The 22,500-nt window shown below is 36.9% G+C and overlaps 1 protein-coding gene across 1 annotated transcript in view; it reads right to left on the bottom strand.

The window, feature by feature from the left end:
- Positions 1–185: 185 nt before the first annotated feature.
- Positions 186–22,500, bottom strand: part of LOC113804427 (WAS/WASL-interacting protein family member 2) — a 57,430-nt gene continuing 35,115 nt past the window's right edge. Inside the window, exons 5-13 of the mRNA XM_070125281.1 lie at positions 19,368–19,544; positions 17,106–17,230; positions 16,501–16,641; positions 15,466–15,627; positions 13,209–13,595; positions 12,133–12,193; positions 10,022–10,120; positions 8,406–8,450; positions 186–4,584 (exon numbers count right to left, since the gene is read on the bottom strand). Coding sequence (XP_069981382.1) covers positions 4,379–4,584; positions 8,406–8,450; positions 10,022–10,120; positions 12,133–12,193; positions 13,209–13,595; positions 15,466–15,627; positions 16,501–16,641; positions 17,106–17,230; positions 19,368–19,544 — 1,403 coding nt within the window. The 3' untranslated portion in view covers positions 186–4,378. The remainder of the gene's footprint in view (positions 4,585–8,405; positions 8,451–10,021; positions 10,121–12,132; positions 12,194–13,208; positions 13,596–15,465; positions 15,628–16,500; positions 16,642–17,105; positions 17,231–19,367; positions 19,545–22,500) is intronic.

The raw sequence follows: 22,500 nt of genomic DNA, 5'->3' as shown, positions 1-22,500 counted from the left end.
CATAAATCAGGTAAAATTCAATTATTCTCAAATATATTTTCCGTTTTTTTATGTTCTTACAATGTCTAGGCACTTTTTACCATATTTTTATTTATTTATTATTTTTTTTTTTTAGTTTATTTCATAATTTGAAAGTTGTGAAATATTATTTTGGGTTTTGTAAAATTGATATGAAAACACAGTCCTGGATTATTTAGTATTGTATTTATGAATATAGCACAATAATAACACTTTTTAATATATGGATGCTCTTACCTACACCCAGAGGCAATATATACACAATTATTTACATTTTTGATCTGGCAAAATAGAAGTTATTGAAATTGTATTACAAATACTATAGGATGAATGTATGATAAATTAACCTGATTTTTAAATAAACCACATTTACTGTAAAGCATTATAGCAAAAAAAGAAAAAAAAATTATAATTCACATCAGAGGATTCAATTTTCTTCATACAATATCATGTAAAAGGTAAGACTAGATAATCAAGATAAGGGAACAATAATCTTTACAGAAAAAAGTAAATATCTACAGTGTGTGAAAATACCTGTGTGTGACTGCAAGTAGAGATGGAAATATAGAAATCGGGGTCAGAGGTCAGACAGGAACTTGACCCGTTTTCTTCTGCCTATACTGGTATTTACCCGGCTTTCCCTTGAAACGGGTGAGCATTTCTTCTCTTCGTAACAATGATTTTATCCTAGTCTCATGTCCATCTTTTTTGCATGTTTAAGGATTTTCTTCTGACCTTCAAATGAGTATAACTGCTCACAAAAAGCTTATCTATGACACTATTCTCATTTCTAATTAAATTCAATATTGTCATCTAATGTCTTTGGTTGCTGTCATGCTCAATAATTGTAAAAATGATGTGCCCTTAATCATAAAATCTCAAAATGCAAACTTAAAAAAAAGTAATTAAAAGCTCTTCAAAATCCAAACCTATTTTTAGGTAAACTCCCCTGAAATGTCATGCATCCAAAACAGATGTGGTGCATGACGAGTGTCAAGTATTGGTGAGCAGTTACTGACATGGCTGTGAGGTGTGCATTCCACAACACACCAAAATTTTGAATTAGCTGGAAAGTATCAAAAATACTTTGGCACCCCTATTTAATTTTTTCGTACATACCAACCCTGTATTCTGCAATGGTAAGTTGAAAGAGAGTTGTTATTTCCTTAGGTTGATCATGAACTGTTCGTAATGGTTCACAATGTTAATCAAATCTTGTAATCCATCCTTATACAATGCACTGCAAGAAAATTTAAAATAATAATAATAAAAAAAATAAATATATAAAAATTACCAAATTAACCCATGGTGTTTAGTATCAAACTTCATATGTGATGATACTTAGTTTTAATTAAATTCCAAGTTCTGGGTATAAAGTAAACAGCTTTGAAACTCAATAAAATACTAATCTACAGGTAAATATATATATACACAAATTAGGTGACTAATCAACCAAAGACATTTTTACATTATATGCATAAATCATACTCAGTGTTCATCCTCAGTTTAAACTTTGTGTGTGCCAAAGAGACAATAAAAAATGAAATATTAACATTTCCATAGGTACTAAGAACAAAAAAAAAGTTAAAGCAACAAATGTGAAGAGGAGGAAAGAATTGTATTCACGCACACAAACACACACACACGCGCACACGCACACACACACTTCCAAAAAATGAACACCAACCAAATTGGCCTTAAATTTAATATTTTAAAATAAAATATGGTTTCACTGAACAGTTTATGTTGTGTACATTTGTGAAAATGTTTAATTAATTAAACAGTCCCTACAGATAGACTGCTTATTTCTTATACAACCCCTATAATACTGTCATACAGTATAATGCACTACATATTCTTCGTTAAATGAATGAACAAAATCCATGGTTGCAAATGATGTCCCAATTTGCATATAAAAAACTTCTTATGAGAATTACAACTCAGAAAAAAACATTAATTTCTTCCTCATTATAACTTCATCATAACATTTCAACTGGCCAGACATTTAGGAAAGTGCTCATCTCTCAGCAGCGATCACCAGGAGTGCGACTAGAGTGTAAAAAAACATGAGTCGGCTAAATAAAGCTGCGGAACTCAAGATCTTCCAGTTACAAACGAGTCGATATATAATAAATACAAGAGGATTAATGGTTACAATTCCAAACAAGGATAATAATAAGTGAAGTGTACAAACAAAATTCAACTTATATCTAAAATGGCAAATTTTTTTTTTTAATATCTTCCTATACTTATATATCTGTCGGGAACATAAGAGAAGTATCACTATTGTGGATCATAAATGTTGCTCATAGGGATCACTTGGTAGACCAGGGAATGCAGCCCCAAGGAACGCTGCAGGCAGACTGGTGCATGCAATGAGGGAGTGGCTCGTGAAGAAGTTCCAGGCCAACTTGAGGCAGCAAGAAGCGACATCCCACATACTGATGTAGTTGTCCTCTTACTACGCAAGAAAGGCACTGGTGCGCCTGGAACACCTTGCAGAAAATGGTTATGGACGGTGTGTACAGAGCATGCAACCAGCCAAGCACTCTATGCTGATCTTGCCAAATCATAAACCTCCATTTTACGATCATTGGTGAGCACAGCATTACCAAAAGATATGATATGTTCTGAACATCACAGAGCTCATCTCAAAAAATATTCAATAAGAAGCATAAAAATTAAACTGGTAAAAAAATAAATAAATAAATAAATAAAAGATAATAATAATAATAATAATAATAATAATAATAATAATAATAATAATAATAATAATAATAATAAGGTAAACAAAAAAATAAATGAATAAAAAATAAAAAATAAAAAATAAAAATCTTAAATGCCTGGCATAATAAAAAGGAATGTGAGAAGATTTTTCAAATATCTATAAGATGATAACTAAAAGAAAATTGGTTTCCGTAGCAATAAAGGAGACATTTTCATTATATGAAGGCTTTAGCAATCTCATGAGAAAATTATTAGATCTAAACCAAATACTCATAATTAATAAAGTTAGTCATGAATATCATTAATGCAAATTAAAAATATTCATACATGCTATCTTATCTTCAAAATCACACTTCATGGCACAATGATTACTTTATTTCCTCTAATTACATTAACATGATAATTTGATTACTTGCTTTAATATAAAATGCTAAAAAATACAGATGACCAAATTTACGAGGATCTAAATTTTGAAGATGAAAATGATACCAAAATACCACTAATTACGTGTAATGACAATGATGAATGCAGTTATGAATGATTCTGAAAATGACAAATGATAATGATTATGATCATAATAATAGTAGCACTAAAACAAAAGTAAAAACTAAACAAATAATAATAATAATAATAAAAATAATAATAATAATAGTAAATGCCAATAATAATCATAAAAAATATACATAAAATATAAATTAGTGGGAGCCAGACCTTACTAATAAAAACTTTTTTTTTCTTTTTGATAACCTTGTACTCATCTACCTTTTTTTTTTCCTTTTTTTTTTTTTTTTGGCATAACATTCCAAAGACTTACCAAATATGAGCAGATATTTTGTATGAACATCAACAATATTTACAATAATAGACAGGAGTAACCTGAAGCTTGGCACTCGGGTAAAAGGTTTAGGAAGTCCCTTTTCTGGATACTTTCCCTGATGATTATCCAGCTAAAAGGTCATTCTGCTCTCGGAAAATATTGCACACTCTTAAGCAGTGGGGTCCAGTTTATATTCAAATATCTGCTGCCGCATACTCATGAACATTTATGCAACCCCATTACCTTCCATCTAACAGTTGTGTTTTTATCACATTAATCACATGTGGTCAATATCAACAAGTGGGTCCTAAACACTGTTTAAGTGGAAAAATTCTGAAGACAAAATGTACAGAAGGCACTTTTTGCAGTTCTCTTGTTACACATACAGTGCCAGTGTGATCCAAGTCATTTATCTTATGAAAATTTGGCCTAAAAAATTCAATGCAACAATAGAGAATCAGGCTTTCTTGTCAGAAACTTCACATGGAATACCACTGTCAGTACAGCACAAAATCAACCCTTCACCATATAATGTTCTTATCCATTTTGGACTACTATTAGCTTTGGCTTATTAATTCACATATCCCAGAGAAGCAAACCTCCCATCTGTCACATTTTTAATTTCAAATGTATCATCATAAATATTCATTAATTTTCCCAATCATGTCAATTGTATTTTGAATAGGTCAGAAGACACCAGACAAAATAGACAGACAAAAATAAAAAAACATCAAACAAAAGAATGACATTCAACAATTCACAGACAGAATGGCTTTGCAGTACACTGGCCCATATTGTTGACAAGACAAGCATATCCTAGCAGTGTGAAGCCTCTGTTCCATACATTTTTGCACCAACTTGTAGATGAAGAGGAGCATGAGGTGGAGGTGGAGGAGGAGAAGTGTGGGTATTGGTTGGGAAACGATGCAATGAGGACTGTGAGGATGTATTGCTTATGGAAACTGATGAAGGGTGAGGTCCCGGAGGAGGAGGTGGGGCGCGGCGCTGACTGGCAGGTTTGGCTGTAAAGAAATCAGTACATATATACTCTCAATTCTATTTACAGTACACAGCATAACAAAACAAAGAAATCAGAAGCTAATATGAGCTAATATCACTCAAAGACTTAAGGCAACAAATGTCTGACATATATATATAAAACAAAAGAAGATAAACATATATAACATAGAACCATAATTGGGTAAATCTGTATTCTAAGAAACCCATAGTCTGAATCACAGTTGTATAGAATACATTCTGGTACAACAACAAACAGGAAATATCTTTACCAAACTGAAGGAAGGAAGGAAGGAAAAAAGAAAGGGAGGGAAGGAGGGAGGAAGGGAGGGGAAGGGGGGCAGAAAGGGAGAGAGGGAGAGGGAGGGGAGAAAGAAAGAGAAAGAGAAAGAGAGTGAGAGTAGGTAGAGAGGGAGGGAGAGAGGAGGGAGGGGAGGGAGAGAGATGGGAGGGGGAGAAGAGAGGGAGGGAGGAGAGAGAGAGAGAGAGAGAGGAGAGAGAGAGAGAGAGAGAGAGAGAGAGAGAGAGAGAGAGAGAGAGAGAGAGAGAGAGAGAGAGAGGGGGAGGGAGAGAGAGAGAGAGAGAGAGAGAGAGACAGAGTGAGAGGGAACAGGGAGACGGAGGGAGAGGGAGAGAGAGAGGGAGTATGGGAGAGGGAGAGGGAGAGGGAGAGGGAGAGAGAGAGAGAGAGAGAGAGAGAGAGAGAGAGAGAGAGAGAGAGAGAGGAGAGAGAGAGAGAGAGAGAGAGAGAGAGAGAGAGAGAGAGAGAGAGAGAGAGAGAGAGAGAGAGAGGGAGAGAGAGAGAGAGAGAGAGAGAGAGAGAGAGAGAGAGAGAGAGAGAGAGAGGGAGAGAGAGAGGGAGAGAGAGAGAGAGAGAGAGAGAGAGAGAGAGAGAGAGAGAGAGAGAGAGAGAGAGAGAGAGAGAGAGAGAGAGAGAGAGAGGAGAGAGAGAGAGAGAGAGAGAGAGGGAGAGAGAAGAGAGGGAGAGAGAGAGAGGGAGGAAGAGAGAGGGAGAGAGAGGAGAGAGAGGGAGAGAAGAGAGGGAGAGAGAAAGAGAGAGAGGGAGATGGAGAGGGAGAGGGAGAGAGAGAGGGAGGAAGGGAGAGAGAGGAAGGAGAGGAGGAGGGAGAGGGAGAGGGAGAGGGAGGGAGGGAGAGGAGAGAGAGAGGGAGAGAGGGAGAGGAGGGAAAGGGAGAGGGAGAGGGGAGGAGAGGGGGAAAGAAAGAAAGAGAGAGAGAGAGAGAGAGAGAGAGAGAGAGAGAGAGAGAGAGAGAGAGAGAGAGAGAGAGAGAGAGAGAGAGAGAGAGAGGAGAGGGAGAGGGAGAGGGAGAGGAGAGAGGAGAGGGAGGGAGAGGGAGAGGGAGAGGGAGAGAGGGAGAGAGAGGGAGGGAGGGAGGGAGGGAGGGAGGGAGGAGGGAAGGGTTTAGATGGAGGGAAGGGGAGACAAACGGAGGAGAGAGGGATAGAGAGAGGAGAGAGAGGGAGAGGGAGAGGGAGAGGGAGAGGAGAGGGAGAGAGGGAGAGAGGAGAGAGGGAGAGAGAGAGAGTAGAGAGAGGGAGAGAGAGAGAGAGGGAGAGAGAGAGTAGTGAGGGAGAGAGGGAGAGAGGGAGAGAGAGGGGGAGAGAAAGAGAGAGGAAAGAAAGAGAAAGAGAGAGAGAGAGAGAGAGAGAGAGAGAGAGAGAGAGAGAGAGAGAGAGAGAGAGAGAGAGAGAGAGAGAGAGAGAGAGAGAGAGGGAGGGAGGGAGGGAGGGAGGGAGGGAGGGAGGGAGGGAGGGAGGAGGAGGGAGGGAGGGAGGGAGGGAGGGAGGGAGGGAGGGAGGGAAGAACGGATGGAGGGAGGGAGGGAGGGAGGGAGGGAGGGAGGGAAGAACGGATGGAGGGAAGGAGACAAACGGAGGAGGAGAGGGATAGAGAGAAATATCTAACTGGATGAAAAATTCTGAGTAATGCATATATAGAACACTTTCATTACTAACACTAAGATTAAGAAAAATATTCTTAAAAAAAAAAAAAAGATTCAACCCATTTTGTTATAAGGATACCCTACATTACTGAGATATTATGCAGTCATATTCAAACCACTTGTCAACTTTGTTTGGGTAATGAAGCCTACAGAGGTATTTCTAAGCCTCCATCAAGAAACACACACGCCCATACACAATTGCACACACATTTACGCACACCTGCACCTACTCTTTTTTAACTCTGAATAATCTTGGGTATTTAGCATGCATAAATCTGCATTCAATAAGAAAATAGTGTTAATACAATTGAAAATAATGAGAAAGGATAACCCATCTGTATTCGTCAACACTATACAGTTGGTTATACACATGCTATAACTATCATTAAACTGAAAGATAACAATTCAAACAATGGATCTATGAGATTAGTTTGAAAAAACAAAGTTGTTGTAGTCATATTTTTACCATATTCAAATTACCAATTCATGTATGAAGATCTCTCCCAAAGTATCACACCTAGTACAAAGCCATGCCAAAAATAAAACCATAAAACAACCAAAGAAATTGTCCCTATCTTCTGATTAATACACACCTCCCTCTAAATCAAAGACAGACAAGTTCACACACACACACATGCGTACTTGCACTCACAATTACACTTAAACTCTCTTGCTCACTTACTCACTCACTCCTTACTATCAGCCCACCAGATTAGACCTACCCACCTAACCATTGTCCTCTCCCTTTCTGACCCTAAATCTCAGTCTCACTTCTCTAAAACATCCTTACATCTAATTTTCCTTCCAAAGTGTCTAAAATCTTAAAAGAGGAATTTAGCTGTAACAGCAAACACACAAAAAAAACACAAACAGTTACACATAAAAAAAGCAAGAGATACATGAAAAAGAGGAAAAATTTAATACTCCAATCCACAATTACTCACGTAACATATGTGTTAAAATTCAAATGGATGAACCCATTCATAACTTGTTGCCAAGATCTTACAATGTCCCTGTTCTCAAAAACTGGTTTGTATTTCAATACAATGTGGATCTTTTGTGTTAAATTCCCTTGCTTTTCCATATATCCAAATCACTCGTCCTTGTTAGAAGAACATCAAACAAACTCTTAAAGCACAAGAAATACCCCTCACAAGTAAGGACACATAATTGTCAATTCTTTGTTCAATAATCTTTTTGTATCCCTTAGAGCAATACTCATCTTTCAAACCTGTGGGGTTGGCTCTCCCAAAGGGTCTTCTCATCTTCTGGCATAATTTGGGTGCTGTTTATGTATGTCTGGATGTCATTCCTAGCTAAAAGCCTTTCCTGGTAGTAAATTGGTTAACAGGTGGGGCTATAATCTCCTGAATCTTGTGCATATCACTCATTTTTTCAAAGTTGTGTGTGCACACAATAACATTCTCAGCATCTGTATTCCCATTCTTATTTAAAAGTTCTGCTACATATGAAGCTTTTAAATTTGAATGCTTTATACACCTACAGTAAATGTTCAAATGCCAATGTCTTGTGTTTGTTGTGCTGCTGATTTATTAGTCTAAACTCATTTTTATATATGTGCTGAGAAGTAATTAGTTTGACTGCAATATAAACAGAAATTACTTTATACAAATTCCTATACCAAAAGTTGCAAGTTTCTACTGAATGTGAATAGACTTCCTGCTCAGTTGCAAATGTTCAAACCCTTGTGTTCATTCAGTAAGTTTATTTTGTCTATAACAATTCAAGTATTTTCCTTAAATTGATCTATTAAAAGTCTCAAGATATTTTTCTTCAACTGCAGAAGGTTAATAACACAGACAAGACACTCTGGACATGCAAATTCTTGCCTTCAGATGTACCACTTTGTAGTTGTAAATATGAACTATGAAGATAGAAAGGAATATCTGAAAAAGGATATTAGGCTCTGAGGCCTTTAATGGAAATGCATTCTCTCTTAAAAGTACCAGTAATATTCACTTCATTAAACTGTATGATTGTTGGAAATAGTGCAATGCCTTTAGAGGAGCGTTTAGGAATGTTATCATTTTTATCGCTTCTGTGTATTTCAATTTGATTTAACTTTCTGTCTTATATACATTTAATTCAAGTTCCTTCTAAGTCATTCAAAGCAGCTATATGCAAATAAAATTGCATGCAGTAACAATATCTACTTGAAATAAAATCTGACCATAGTTTTTGTTTCATCTGCTTGTGCTTGACTTGACATTTAAGTATATTATTTTTTCTAATACATCCACATTTTTCAAATATACATAAAAACTTTAACATTGTAACAGATATCCTTTAACTTCCTTATTTTATAGAGTACCAGATACTAAAATTTGTTATGTGAATCTACTCGTATTTGAAACTCATAAAAATAGTGAATAATTATAAACTAAAACAAATAATTTATAACCACTTTAACAGATAATGATTCTATTTGAAAAAATCTGAACTGTTAATGCTTAGTTCTCTATACACAATAAATCTAGTCCTTAAACTAGGAATGTAAAATTTACACAGGAACTAAAAGAAAGTCAGCTTTCTTTAACCCACTGGTACCAGGTACATGCACTGACCACTGTAGTTTTGTTTTATTAATTTCATTTGAACATGGATGTCTCCACAAGCAAACAATCACTAAGGATTAGGTTCCTGACCTCATGACCTCACCTGTTTACCCCATTCCTTAACTTTTCAAAAAACAAAAAACAAAAATCCAATTTCTATTACTGTTACCTTAGTTATTAGTTATTTTAGTTATTTTCAGTATCATCATAATACCATTACCAATAATAATAGTTTACCATTTTTCTTTATAAAGAAGTAAGGTTAGGTAGGCTTGGTAACTGACTATGAGAGCATTTGTGGAACCATCTATGTGTACACAAACAAAATCAATAAAACAAACCACAGTGGACACTGCATGTGTACATGCACTTCCAGCATCCACAAGGTTTAAGTACTTTCAAGCAAAAGAGTATAACAAAGATCAACAAACTGGAAAGTATATTGACACAAATGGATCCTGAAACTGCTTTGTGTTCACTAAACCTATGCTTCCATCTACCTAGATTTGAATGCGTTTACGATGTAAATGCATTATCAAAAAACAAAAAAAATCAAAGAAAAAGATGACTGAACATTTGATAACTTACACTGAATGTTAATGCATACTGAAAAAAAGAAAGAAATAGAAGAAAAGGTTCCCTATATACTCTATGCTTTACATGAAGTAAAAGCAATATCAAATAAAGAAAAGTCTAAAAGAAAAAACACTATATCTCTGTTTCTCTACGCCGAATATGGGAATCTGAAGAATTGAGGGTTATATGAGAAGCCTGGTGCCTGACAGATGAATGATAAGACTGTAGCAAGGGAGGAGGCCGCGGCACAGGTACCAAAGGCCTAAATGACCCAACTTCATGCGGAACTTCAGGAGGTTGTTCTCTAGGGCGTGCACTTTTCTTACCATTCCTGCTGGGGTACGTCTTGGTGCAGTTCTGGTACACGAGGGGCAAGGGGAAAGTATGCGCCGCGTGAAACTGGAATTTGCTTTCAAAATCGCCACCTGAAAAGTTTTAAGTATCATAAACAATCATGGTCATGTCAATTTCCACATATTGAATCACTTTCCCTAAATACAGTATAATAAAGGTTCCTTATTCATCAAAAAAAATCTTGCACACATGGTCATAAATATTTCCAAGCTCAGGCCAGTTAAGTACATAAAGGCTGAAGGAAGAAGAGGGAAAGACAGAAAGAGGGAAAGAGGGAAAAAGGGAAAGAGGGAAAGAGGGAAAGAGGGATAGAGGGGGGAAAGAGGGAAAGAGGGAGAGAGAGGGAGAGAGAGAGAGAGAGAGAGAGGGAGAGAGAGAGAGGGAGAGAGGGAGAGAGGGGGAGAGAGAGAGGGGGAGAGAGAGAGGGGGAGAGAGAGAGGGGGAGAGAGAGAGGGGGAGAGAGAGAGGGGGAGAGAGAGAGGGGGAGAGAGAGAGGGGGGGAGAGAGAGAGAGAGAGAGAGAGAGAGAGAGAGAGAGAGAGAGAGAGAGAGAGAGAGAGAGAGAGAGAGAGAGAGAGAGAGAGAGAGAGAGAGAGAGAGAGAGAGAGAGAGAGATTCATATAGTGGACCTCCAGCATTACGAATTACAATACAGATTCAAGTTCTAACCAACACTACTCTGACAAACACTAATGAAATAATTTTATGTGCATGAGCACTAGTATCATCATTACTCTAATTGAATTTTTTGGCAATGAACTGACTGTGAATCAAAATAGGCAGTCTATCTGACCTACTTCTCTACATACCAGCTAATAAACAAAAGATACTAACAAAATAAAAACTCACAGTAAAATATATTGTGATATGCACGATAGAGGTCACAATATAACATGTATGCCTCGTAAGCTGGGCCCATGGATGATGAAGAATGCATAAGAGTAAATAAGATGTGAATAGTATGAATTAATGCCAGACAAGAAAGAATAATTCCAGAAAACAAAGCCAGAAAAAAGTTAAAGACACGAAAAGCACAACCGACAGAAGAGTCACCTATCTTGAAGAAAGGAGGTCTCTCTATACAATTCTTATTTCAACATTAGCAAACACACACTCATGTATCTATCATAAATATGTATACAAGCATTTATGGTAATGAATATATACATTATATAGGCCAATATTTTTTCTTTCAAATGTATTTTTTCACACTCACATATACATCATATATATTATATACAGATGTATGCATATCCTATAGTAAACACATCTCACAGAAAAATCTATCTTTTCATACATCACATAATATATTCATGAAATATAATAGATCATGCAAACATCATACAATATACGAGATTTACAACCATTAACATATACAATATTCATCTAACCATCTATCCATACATAACTATCTATCTCTATCCGTCTACCTATCAATATAATTACATCCATATAGCACTGATGAGTATCACCACCCAACTTTCTATGTCTAGCTACATATCTACACCTACTTTTACCTATGTATATATATTCTTTACTGTTTTTTTTTCTCTCTTTTTTCTTATGAGAGCAAAGGAAAAGTGAAACCTAAAAAAAAAGTGAGTGTAACTACTAGGGACTTTCTTCAAGATTCTCTTTGTCATATTCAGGTTCTTTTCTCTTCAGCTCCTTCTTTGCATTTTTGCCTCCGTGCCCTACTTTCTTGGTCTTGGGCTTACACGCTGTAAAACATGAGACATTCTTTTCCTTCTGGCCATCTTGTTCAACTGCCGCCCCTCGACTCAGCTCATATTCATTACATTCACGGCACTCTGTTTCCTGAGAGGCTTCTTCCTGACATGCATGACAATAGTTCAATGGCTCCCCTTGTCCCTCCAAGGCACAAGCTTCACAAGCTTCACAATCAACAGACTGAGTGCAAGAGTATCTGCTTGTCCCTTCATCACTTAAATCATAGTCTGGAACATCTATTGTCAGAGCCCGGGAGGAGGGTCTGTAAGTAGATGCTTCGAGAGAATAAGCATACGAAGAGTCACGAGAAAGCCTCGGAGGGAGCGTGCAAAACTGGGTCGCAATGTGCTTACCTGAAGGGCGCGCTGACTGAAATCTATTTGGAGGTGGTGGAGGGGGTGCTATGCTTGGAGGCTGAAACAAAAAAGATAATAATATATATGAACATAATTATATTACAGTTCTGCAATTTTCTATATTTCTTGATAATTTGAAATATCATACTCCGTATATATCACAAATCAACATTCTCACTTGTCACAATGTTACATAATACTACCATCTGGATACCTGTAATTTATATATTCAAATTTCATAATCACACACTGATACATCAACTTCATGATCAACCCATGATTGTGGATTTCTATATTCTTCTCAGTATTTTTTGAGAGTTGTTACATATAGAGAGTTTTACATCTGTTCAGCTACCAAGGAGCCTATCAGAAAAATGTGTTTTTCTTTCTAATAATTTCTATATTTATATTGTTATTATTCTTACTGATTTTATGATTATCAAATTGTTATTAAAATATTAACAACATTAAAGACAATAAAATACTACAAAAGTATTCCAAAAATCACGAAAGAGGATAACCATGAGATAGGTAGGACTAATAACCAACTCCTTGGTAACTGAGTCCTTGTAGAACCAACTACACATAGTCTTGCGATATGGGAAGATTGGGTTCATGGTCTTGGATTCCTTGTTTACAGAACAGATCACTGATATCATATTTGTATATCAAGACTTCAGATAGGTCAAGGATTCTTCAAGAAATTTAACACCCAGTGACTTTTGAAATATACAGAATCAGCATTAATTACAAGATAAACTATAAAAATCATTTTGCTGTCAGTGCATATGATTAAAATATGCACCTGAAGAAACAGATTGAAATATCTAAATTTGCCCAAGTTCACAGGACATTCCATTACACAATGAACCAATTTCTAGAGGCCTTTTTAACCAAAGTGGTGATTTTCAATTAAATATACAATAAATCCTAATACTGTGCTGAGTTAAAATAACAATCCCACATACTACAAAGACAACTCACATTAACCTTACCATATCAAATTCTTTACAGTAATATGATTAAGATTATCATATGATATGAAGCTTTTCCAGACAGCTCAAGAACACTACCTCAGGCTTTGCAGTGGGTGGGGGAGGAGGTCCTTGCCGGTGAGGCGGTGGTGGAGGTGGCTGGTTTGGAGGCGGAGGTGCGGGTACGCTTGGTCTACTGGGTGGGGGTGGCGGTCGCTCTGCTGGTGCCCGTGTCATGGATCTGACAATGTTTGAGCCTGACACTCGGCCAACTGTCACGGAGCGATTGGAGCCATGGCCAAAGGGTGGTCCACCGGGAGCTTGCTTGTGGTGATGAGCTGGCAGGGTCCGTGCCATACTTGGCGATAACATGTCTTCCTTAGAATACTCATTATGGTCTGAGAAATCCATTTCACTTGTACTTCTGTATTCCTTCATGCTACTTGTCCTCGATGCAGGTCTACTCACTGGAGTGTTCCCATTAGGCTGTAACATATTGTAAAATGTTAAATTCAAAAAAAGTACCAACTCATTCTCTTGTAAAAATGTCTAAACACTTATTCAGTAATATGTTAAATAAAGTAAGCTCTCATGACTGTACCACTGACTACCAAATTCACAACTAATTATTATTACCAGTGCCCATACAGATTTCCAACAGACCCAAATAAACAACTAGTTTTAACGCACTTGCACTGGGCATTACACATATGTGATGCCTGGAATACAGATAATGGCCAGTTGTCCCACCAGTGCGACGCTAGATCGGAGCTTGCACTCTGATTTTGCCGCCTGAGGCAGGTAGTGCACGGGCAGGTTCCTGGCCTGGCCCACAAGCCAATTTTGATACCACCCAGAAACGGGCATTATCGCCCTCTAAATGTACTGTCACAAGTGGGTTATGTAAATACTGTAAGGTGATTTTCTAATTTCTTATCTACTTGCATCAACCTTTACACTTTTTGTCTATAACCCAAATGACACTTTAGTAACCCTATCATGATGGGGCCTGAATTTTCAGTGACATAATTATCACACAACAGTTTAGTCTATTTGGAAGGGTTTCTGTTTGAGTACATCCAATGAGATATGATGTATATACACATAATACGATTATGTCATGATGGCTATAGCCATACCCGTTACTGAGGGGTTTAACCCATACATACAAGCTGCATGTATATTTTTCTGAATTTGTAATGAAAATCATTGAAAAATAAAAGAGATTTACTTAATAACTAATCACTATTTTTGATTAACTATAATAGGGTCAATTCATTAATTTGCATTAATCAGGTTCAAACTTCTAAAAAAAAAATCTATAAAATTAACACTAACAAAATGTCAAATCAGTACCTGGAATTGCAGACATTGATGTGCTTATCCCAATTTCTGGGTCAAAGCATAAATCACTAGCTTAGATTATTCTCCTCATTCTATTCCCACACAGTGCAACATAAAGGATAAGACTATAAAGTAGTCACTGACTCGGGTGACACAAACTTGAATATTACAATCTTTCAGGATAAAGCAAAGCAAAAGACACACATGGCCATTGAAAACTGGCAAAAAAGCTAAAAACATTTATGCAAACTAACTTTTACAAGGGGAAGCATAGAGTCTTGTAACCACACACAAGTGTTGTGTGTGCCCAGCCTACATGCCACACACACTGCAAGGTGTGTGGCATGTAGGCTGGGCATTATATAATGACCCATGCAACTGGATTCAAGTTGTTAATAAGGTGATTTTTTTAACAATTCTAAAAATGGGCCTTTACCTTTTCAGAAATTACTATCATGTTACTTAGTTTACGAAAAAAGCATGGTCCAAAAAGTCACGGATATACACATTCCACCATAATTATAAATTTTGTAATTATGTGGGCATATCTAAATATCTGAGACAGAAATACCTTACTTGAGAACATGTACTTGTATTGATGCATTTAAAGGTGTTCATTGTAAAATGTAGAAAACAAATATGAATAAGTGATTAACTTCACAGCACAAGAGGTGCATTTGACATGTTCCAATCATATCTTTACAAGATATCAATTCTCATTCATATCTTTTTCTACACTGATGCATTACCAGGCATTCTTTATTCTTTACCTCTCACCTGTTATCCACACTGAGGACCAAGTTAGTTTATCTGCTGACTGCAGTGAGTAAAAATGTAATACTAATTTGTGACCCTGAGACCAGCTACCACTTTCTTTCTTTATCATTACCCCAAACATATAAAAAATTAATTCAATGAAAATATGCTGGTCTGTGCAAATTACACTTTAACATCTAGCATGCATGAGAGAAGCAAATGTTCAAGTAAATGAGACAAACCCAGCAGTACCTACCTGTGCTACAGGTAACTTAGGCGGTAGTAAAGGTTTTACTGAGCTAGGGGGTTTAGGAGGCGCTGGCTTGTTTCCAACACTTGGTTTAATCACTAAATTTGGTTTACTTGGTAGGGTTGGATGACCAGCTTTGGGAGGAGCTGATGTTGGTATCACATCCTGCTGGATCAAATATAAAGCCAATGGTAGAGAACAGCATTAATAAACATGGAATGTACCTCCCAACATCTAATCAAGGCTAAAGGGGAGGGAGTACTAAAAGATATCTAATCCATACACACACACACATGCATCACACAAGTCACACTCTGATGCACCCTCTTCCTCACTCACCCACCCACCCACACCCACACCCACACTCTTTTTCTCTCTCAATCACTCTCTCTCAATCACTCACATTCTCTCTCACTCTCACATTCTCTCTCACTCTCACATTCTCTCTCACTCTCACATTCTCTCTCACTCTCACATTCTCTCTCACTCTCACATTCTCTCTCACTCTCGCATTCTCTCTCACTCTCGCATTCTCTCTCACTCTCGCATTCTCTCTCACTCTCACATTCTCTCTCACTCTCACATTCTCTCTCACTCTCACATTCTCTCACTCACTCACTCACTCACTCACTCACTCACTCACTCATTCACTCATTCACTCACTCACTCACTCTCATATTACACAAACACTATTTCACTCACACATACACTATACATACACTCTCATACACACCCACATTCACACCCATTTTCAATCTAAATTGCACTTTTCACACTTGCCACTCTAATATCTTATACTTTTACACAATTACAGTCTCTGGCACTGAGTATTCTCCTACAAAAGTCAATAGATATGGGTTCAGGTCTTATTTAGGCAATTCTGCCTACATCAACTATATCATGAAATCAATAATCTAGCAAGGTATGTTTTGCAATTCTTCGTAAATTGTAAACAGCAAAGGCAAAAGTATCAAAATCAAATTCAAGTATTTAGGACTAATACATAATAGTGCTTCTGAAGACTCGGGCTCCAAAACTTACCGGTGAAGGCTTTAGGGATGAAGGCTTATTGGCAGGGTTGGGGGGTTCCGGCAGGGGTCCCCTTGCTTGCCGATCATTTGAAAAGTTAGGTTTTCTCGATGCAGGGGGAGGAGGTGGGGCTGGACTACTCTTACTACTGGGCTGCAAGAATAACTGGAGTCAATTCTTGCTTTGACTACACACTCATTGACTACTTGAACTCCTGTACTTTTTAGCAAAGCTTGTACTGTTACAGGTAAGTGCTAGCAGTAAATATATACCCTATTACATTAATCATTTGCATATTATGCATAATCTTACAAACAGCAATTTGTTTCAACAAAATTACTGATGGGTTTACAGCTATTTCTCTATTCCTAATAAATCTATACTTGCTTCTTACTTTAATTTCATATTCATCATTCAATTCATCAATCTAATAATGAAGTTTGTTTCTGGACTGGCCTATGCCAACATATCTATTTTTTGTAACAAATGCATTTCTATTCAGATATTTAATGTCACATACTTCTTGATATTCTTCTTGAAAACAGAGGAACAGCTGTTTTTGTCAAAGGACCCAGTAAAAAGAAATAAGAATAACATTCAAGGGAAATCCATCAAACCTTAGGACTAGGTGGTATACTACTGTTGTCAGTCGCCTGCTCTGAGTCACCAGACACATCATGATCAGGAATGCTGGGAGCTGGTTTTCTCCCTGGAGGTAATAAGGGAGCACTTCTGCCTCCAGCTGAAATGGAAGAAGAAATATCATTACTATTTAGAATTTAGAATTAAAGTGCCATCTTCTGAAGGCACCTCACCACTGCAAATACTATATCGAGAAAATGAGGTTAATATTTCCACCTTCATGTCTGTAAGCACCCATGCCAATAAGCCATAGTGCTGTCATCTCAGCACCCTTCAAACTGATCAGGTGTCAACTCATGTATCCCATATCATTCTATCACCTACAATCTGGATGACATGACCATCACATTATGAAAATATTAGGCTTGAGGGGCAGGTGACCTGAACAAGCCATCATGGGAAAACCTGACTGTGGGCCAGGGTGACACCAACTTGCCATCATGAAGGTTTCGGGTAAAGGCCGAGATGAAGTGAAAGACTTGCCATGAGTGCATAAACCTCTTGGTGGGTGACTGGACTAATATGACATTTAGAAAGGAGCTTTTGCATTATTCCCATTGGTAAACGAATGTGGAATATAGTGTCCGTGAGCCATAACAGCGCAGGTTGTACTACAGAAAACTGAATATTACGGGAAAAAAATTAACTGACACAAATAACAAAGTGCTATTCATTGTTATTCTTCTTGTACAGATTTAAGGACAACCTTGAGAGATGATATGGAGTCTATGCAAGGAAAACAGTCTACTACCATTTGGATACAGCAAATCAAATGAAAAATATGGACGCTGAAGAATGAAAAAAAGCTAAAAACACATATCCATAAAAAGAGAAAATAACATTGCAATAGGGAGGCATAGTCATATCACCACATACATGTGTTCATTTGTACCCAGCCTAGGAGTCGCTCACCCATTAGAGCAGCCGCTCACATAAGCCTAATGTCCGTATTTTGGGCCATATGATTGATATGTGATGGGGGTTGAGGGTAAACTGATTGGTGGTCTTAACATACTGTTACATGTGAGACAAAATCAATTCATAAATGCCAAAAGAATGTTCTTGTAACAGATATCAAAGCATATGAACAATAGATGGTGATTTATAAAGAAGAATGTAAGGAAGAAAAAAAGACAGAAAAAATCATATACCTAAGCCTGTTTGCACACAGAAAATACACGTAATCAAAAAATAAAATACTGTAATGTATCTCCCTTAAACAAATGTACAAATGAACATACAACTTCAGTAGGCAGTTTAAATAATTTTGTAGACTTATCACTCAAAACTTTATTTCTTCCCATCTGCAAATTCTCAAGAACTTGCAACTATCATCAAAACTCAAAAAGTTTATTTTCCCTAAAAAAAAACTAGATTTAAAAAAAATCAAAACTTCAATCTTTAGCAAATTCTTAGAATTCCCTTGACTTAGTTTTTGTGCATCAATTTGTTAAAGGTAATAAATCTGAAACTAAGTTGAATTTTCAAAATTGGATGTGAAGTTTCCATATGTAAACTAATGGCACTCTCGACAAGAGTAAACAATGCAAAAATCAACTTTTGGGCTTATTAATTCTAAAATTACCCCAGAGTTGCTTTTAACATGTAAAATTCATTGTAGTTCATATTTAGAAATATTTTCATACACTGCTGGCTCCACAAGTGCTCCACCACCAAGGAATCAATCAGTTGGCTGCTTGACCTCCTTTGATTTACCCTTTCTTGATCTTACATGGAGAACTTTTATTTCTTTCATAAAGCTGTTCCTTAGCAATATAAAATATAATGAAATGTTTCCAGAAATCAAGGAAAATGGTAAACATTTGAGCAGCTGACTCCCTGGTGACTAAGCACTTCTGGATCTATCTATATTCACCATAACTGTTTTGAATTACAGTGTAAAAATCACCATGTCTGCTTTGGAATATAGTGAAGAATTCATCATAATTACTTTAAACTTGTCACAGGTGTTACAACAAAATACATTAGTTAATACCAATGATAAATCTCTTCTTGATCTTGTCTGAGCATATTTTACCTTGCAAATATTACCTCCTTCATTTACAGAAAAAACAATATAAGCAGCCTTAACAGAAGTCTCTAATGTTTCACAAGCATCACTTTTTTTTCTAATTGTTTTTCCTATAGCATCTCACATGTCATACAAGCAGAACATGAGATAATCCTCAAAACAAACCAATCCCACCCAAAGACCATAACACAAGATTAATACTTACAAGAACTGTGTGCACCAATTCCCCGCCCAGTTGGCTTAAGCTTTGGCATTCCCCCCGTGAAGAGTCCACCCAGCTGTGGGGCGCCTCCATTCATCATCCCACCTCCGCTGCCCAAGCTCCCTCCGCCTCCGCCATTGCTGGAGTAAGACCCGCCATTGGATGATGGCTTGCTGGTACCTGCAAATTAAAAGTGTGCTACATTATGACCTCATCTATATTTCATCGTCAGTACTTCCTCTCGAATATATTAAATTCAATATACTTTTAATGAAACTGGAAACAAAATAAATAACACAACAAATATTATGCATTAATTTACAATCTTTAAGTGTCCTAAATCATAGCCTCATACACAATATCACTAAAATTTTCTTGTGATGTCCAATATTTTGAGTGCAATATGCTTTAAACTTGCCACCAGGTATGGCATGTGTGTACATGCCATGCCCACTGTGTGTTTAATTTAGTAACTGTTTTTACTCATAGATGGCTCCATAAGTACAAACTCAGCAATGAGCAAATTATGAGAACTACCTGCCTCACCTGTTTACCTTTTTCCTTTATTTCCAATCATATTTTTTAGTATCTAATATTGCTGTTAGTAATGACAATAACAATATAGTAATTATAATGTTCATAACAAAAATAAGTGTCAATATTGATTGCATTAGTAAAATAACAAAAGAGTGTTTTCCCAATATTTCAAGAAAATGTGAGGTCACAAGATCTACTAATTGACTTAACCAGAGCCATAACAATACTAAAGTGAAGGCAACGTTTTCCTATCAGCATTGGGTTAATGTAACTATAAACAAAATTAACAAAGTAACTGAACAGATATCATGGTATAATACACAGGATCAAAAGCACACACATACATATATACATATACATATACATACAAATACTATATATATATATATATATATATATATATATATATATATATATATATATATATATATATATATATATATATAGACATACATATATATAAATATATATAAATATATATAGACATACATATATATAAATATATATAGACATACATATATATAAATATATATAGACATACATATATATAAATATATATAGACATACATATATATAAATATATATAGACATACATATATATAAATATATATAGACATACATATATATATATATATATATATATATATATATATATATATATATATATATATATGCATGTCTATATATATTTATATATATGTATGTCTATATATATTTATATATACGTATGTCTATATATATTATATATAAATATATATATAAATATATATATAAATATATATATACCTATTTATTACACACACACACACACACACACACACACACACACACACACACACACACACACACACACACACACACACACACACACACACACACACACACATATATATATATGTGTGTGTGCACTACATCACATCTATTTGGTGAACCATTTCCCTCTTTTGCTCTCTTCCTTTACTCATTTCTAACAACACACAAAAATGCATAAAGGCGGATTCGCACCGGGAGCGAAACTCCGCTACGCACGCGATGCGGCGGGCAGAGGAAGCTCCGCGAATGTTCACACTGGAAAAGATGCCGACGGGCTCTTTCCTCAAACAAGCATCACATCACTCCGTTGTTTTTTGAGGAGGAGGAAGAATAACAACTATAAATGCTAACTCTAGCACTGAGTTAAAAAAAGAAAGCAAGGAAATGGGTCCACGAGATCAATTTGGTTAAGACAACGTTTGGTTAATATCATCATTTAATTCAAGACTTGGAAGACGTTAAAGAAAAATCCAAACACTATTTCAAAATATCTCCCGGATTGTAGAGGACTTGCAATATAAGACGACTCTCACCTGGGTCCCCGCCCCCGTGTAATTCTCTAAATACTAAAGCGAGTATGCGCTACACAACTGATTTTAAAGATTGGCCGCCCGGCGACTGATCAAGCCATGCGCGCGAAGTAGCTAACATGAGTAGCTTCGTAACCGGTAATGAAAATACACCGAGGCGATTGAAGGCCACGTAGCTTCGCATCTCGCAAGTAGCGTAACTTCGCTCCCGCTGTGAATCTGCCTTCATACAGATATATACCATTATCTTTATGTATTGACCAACTGAAAATACTTTCATGGAAATGCACTACACATGCAGAAAGTTACCATGCACACTTTTGCACTTAAAAATGTATCAGTTGTCATTTCTTAAAATACATTGCTTACATTTCTTATTAGGATGACAGACCTGGCATCACATTTAAGTCAATTTGCATCTTAGCTTATTCTAAATCATTCTCATGTAGTCTAGAGGCTTAAGACTGGGAGAAAATTCACACACTAAGCAAGTACTTGCCTGAAGTGAACATCAAGTAAACATCAAGCAGTAAATCTAAAATCACACACAACTAGTGTATAATCACAATCTTATCTACCAATAGACAAGAGCTCACTACACACAAGGCTATCCCCCTCCCGCCACCCCCGCCTGCCTATCATAAAACAGTCTTAAAACTCCAGAAACCAAAGGAACCAATACAAAGCCATGAGGTATGTAGGAACCACCCGCCACATCCTCCTGTTGTACCTGATGTGGTTGACGCTTCTCTGGCGCATCATAAACCCTCTTCGCGGAGGGACCATTAAGCAAATGAAATTCAGTCTGCACCATATACAATATCACACAGCCTCTCTTGCAGATCCAGTTGCCCCTGTCGGTTTTTCTGTATCTCCCTCTCTCACGCTCGCTCACTCTCACTCTCACTCTCACTCTCACTCTCACACTCACACTCACTCTCACTCTCACTCTCACACTCACTCTCACACTCACTCTCACACTCACGCTCACTCTCACACTCACGCTCACTCTCACACTCACGCTCACTCTCACACTCACGCTCACTCTCACACTCACGCTCACTCTCACACTCACGCTCACTCTCACACTCACGCTCACTCTCACACTCACGCTCACACTCACGCTCACGCTCACGCTCACACTCACTCTCACACTCAGGCTCACTCTCACGCTCACACTCACTCTCACTCTCAGCCTCACTCTTACTCTCAGGCTCACTCTCACACTTACACTCACTCTCACACTCACACTCACT

The sequence above is a fragment of the Penaeus vannamei genome, chromosome 1 (assembly GCF_042767895.1).
Source record: "Penaeus vannamei isolate JL-2024 chromosome 1, ASM4276789v1, whole genome shotgun sequence".
NCBI lineage: Eukaryota > Metazoa > Arthropoda > Malacostraca > Decapoda > Penaeidae > Penaeus > Penaeus vannamei.
Note: the sequence above shows the minus strand (reverse complement) of the source record. Positions and strands in the feature narration are given on the sequence as shown.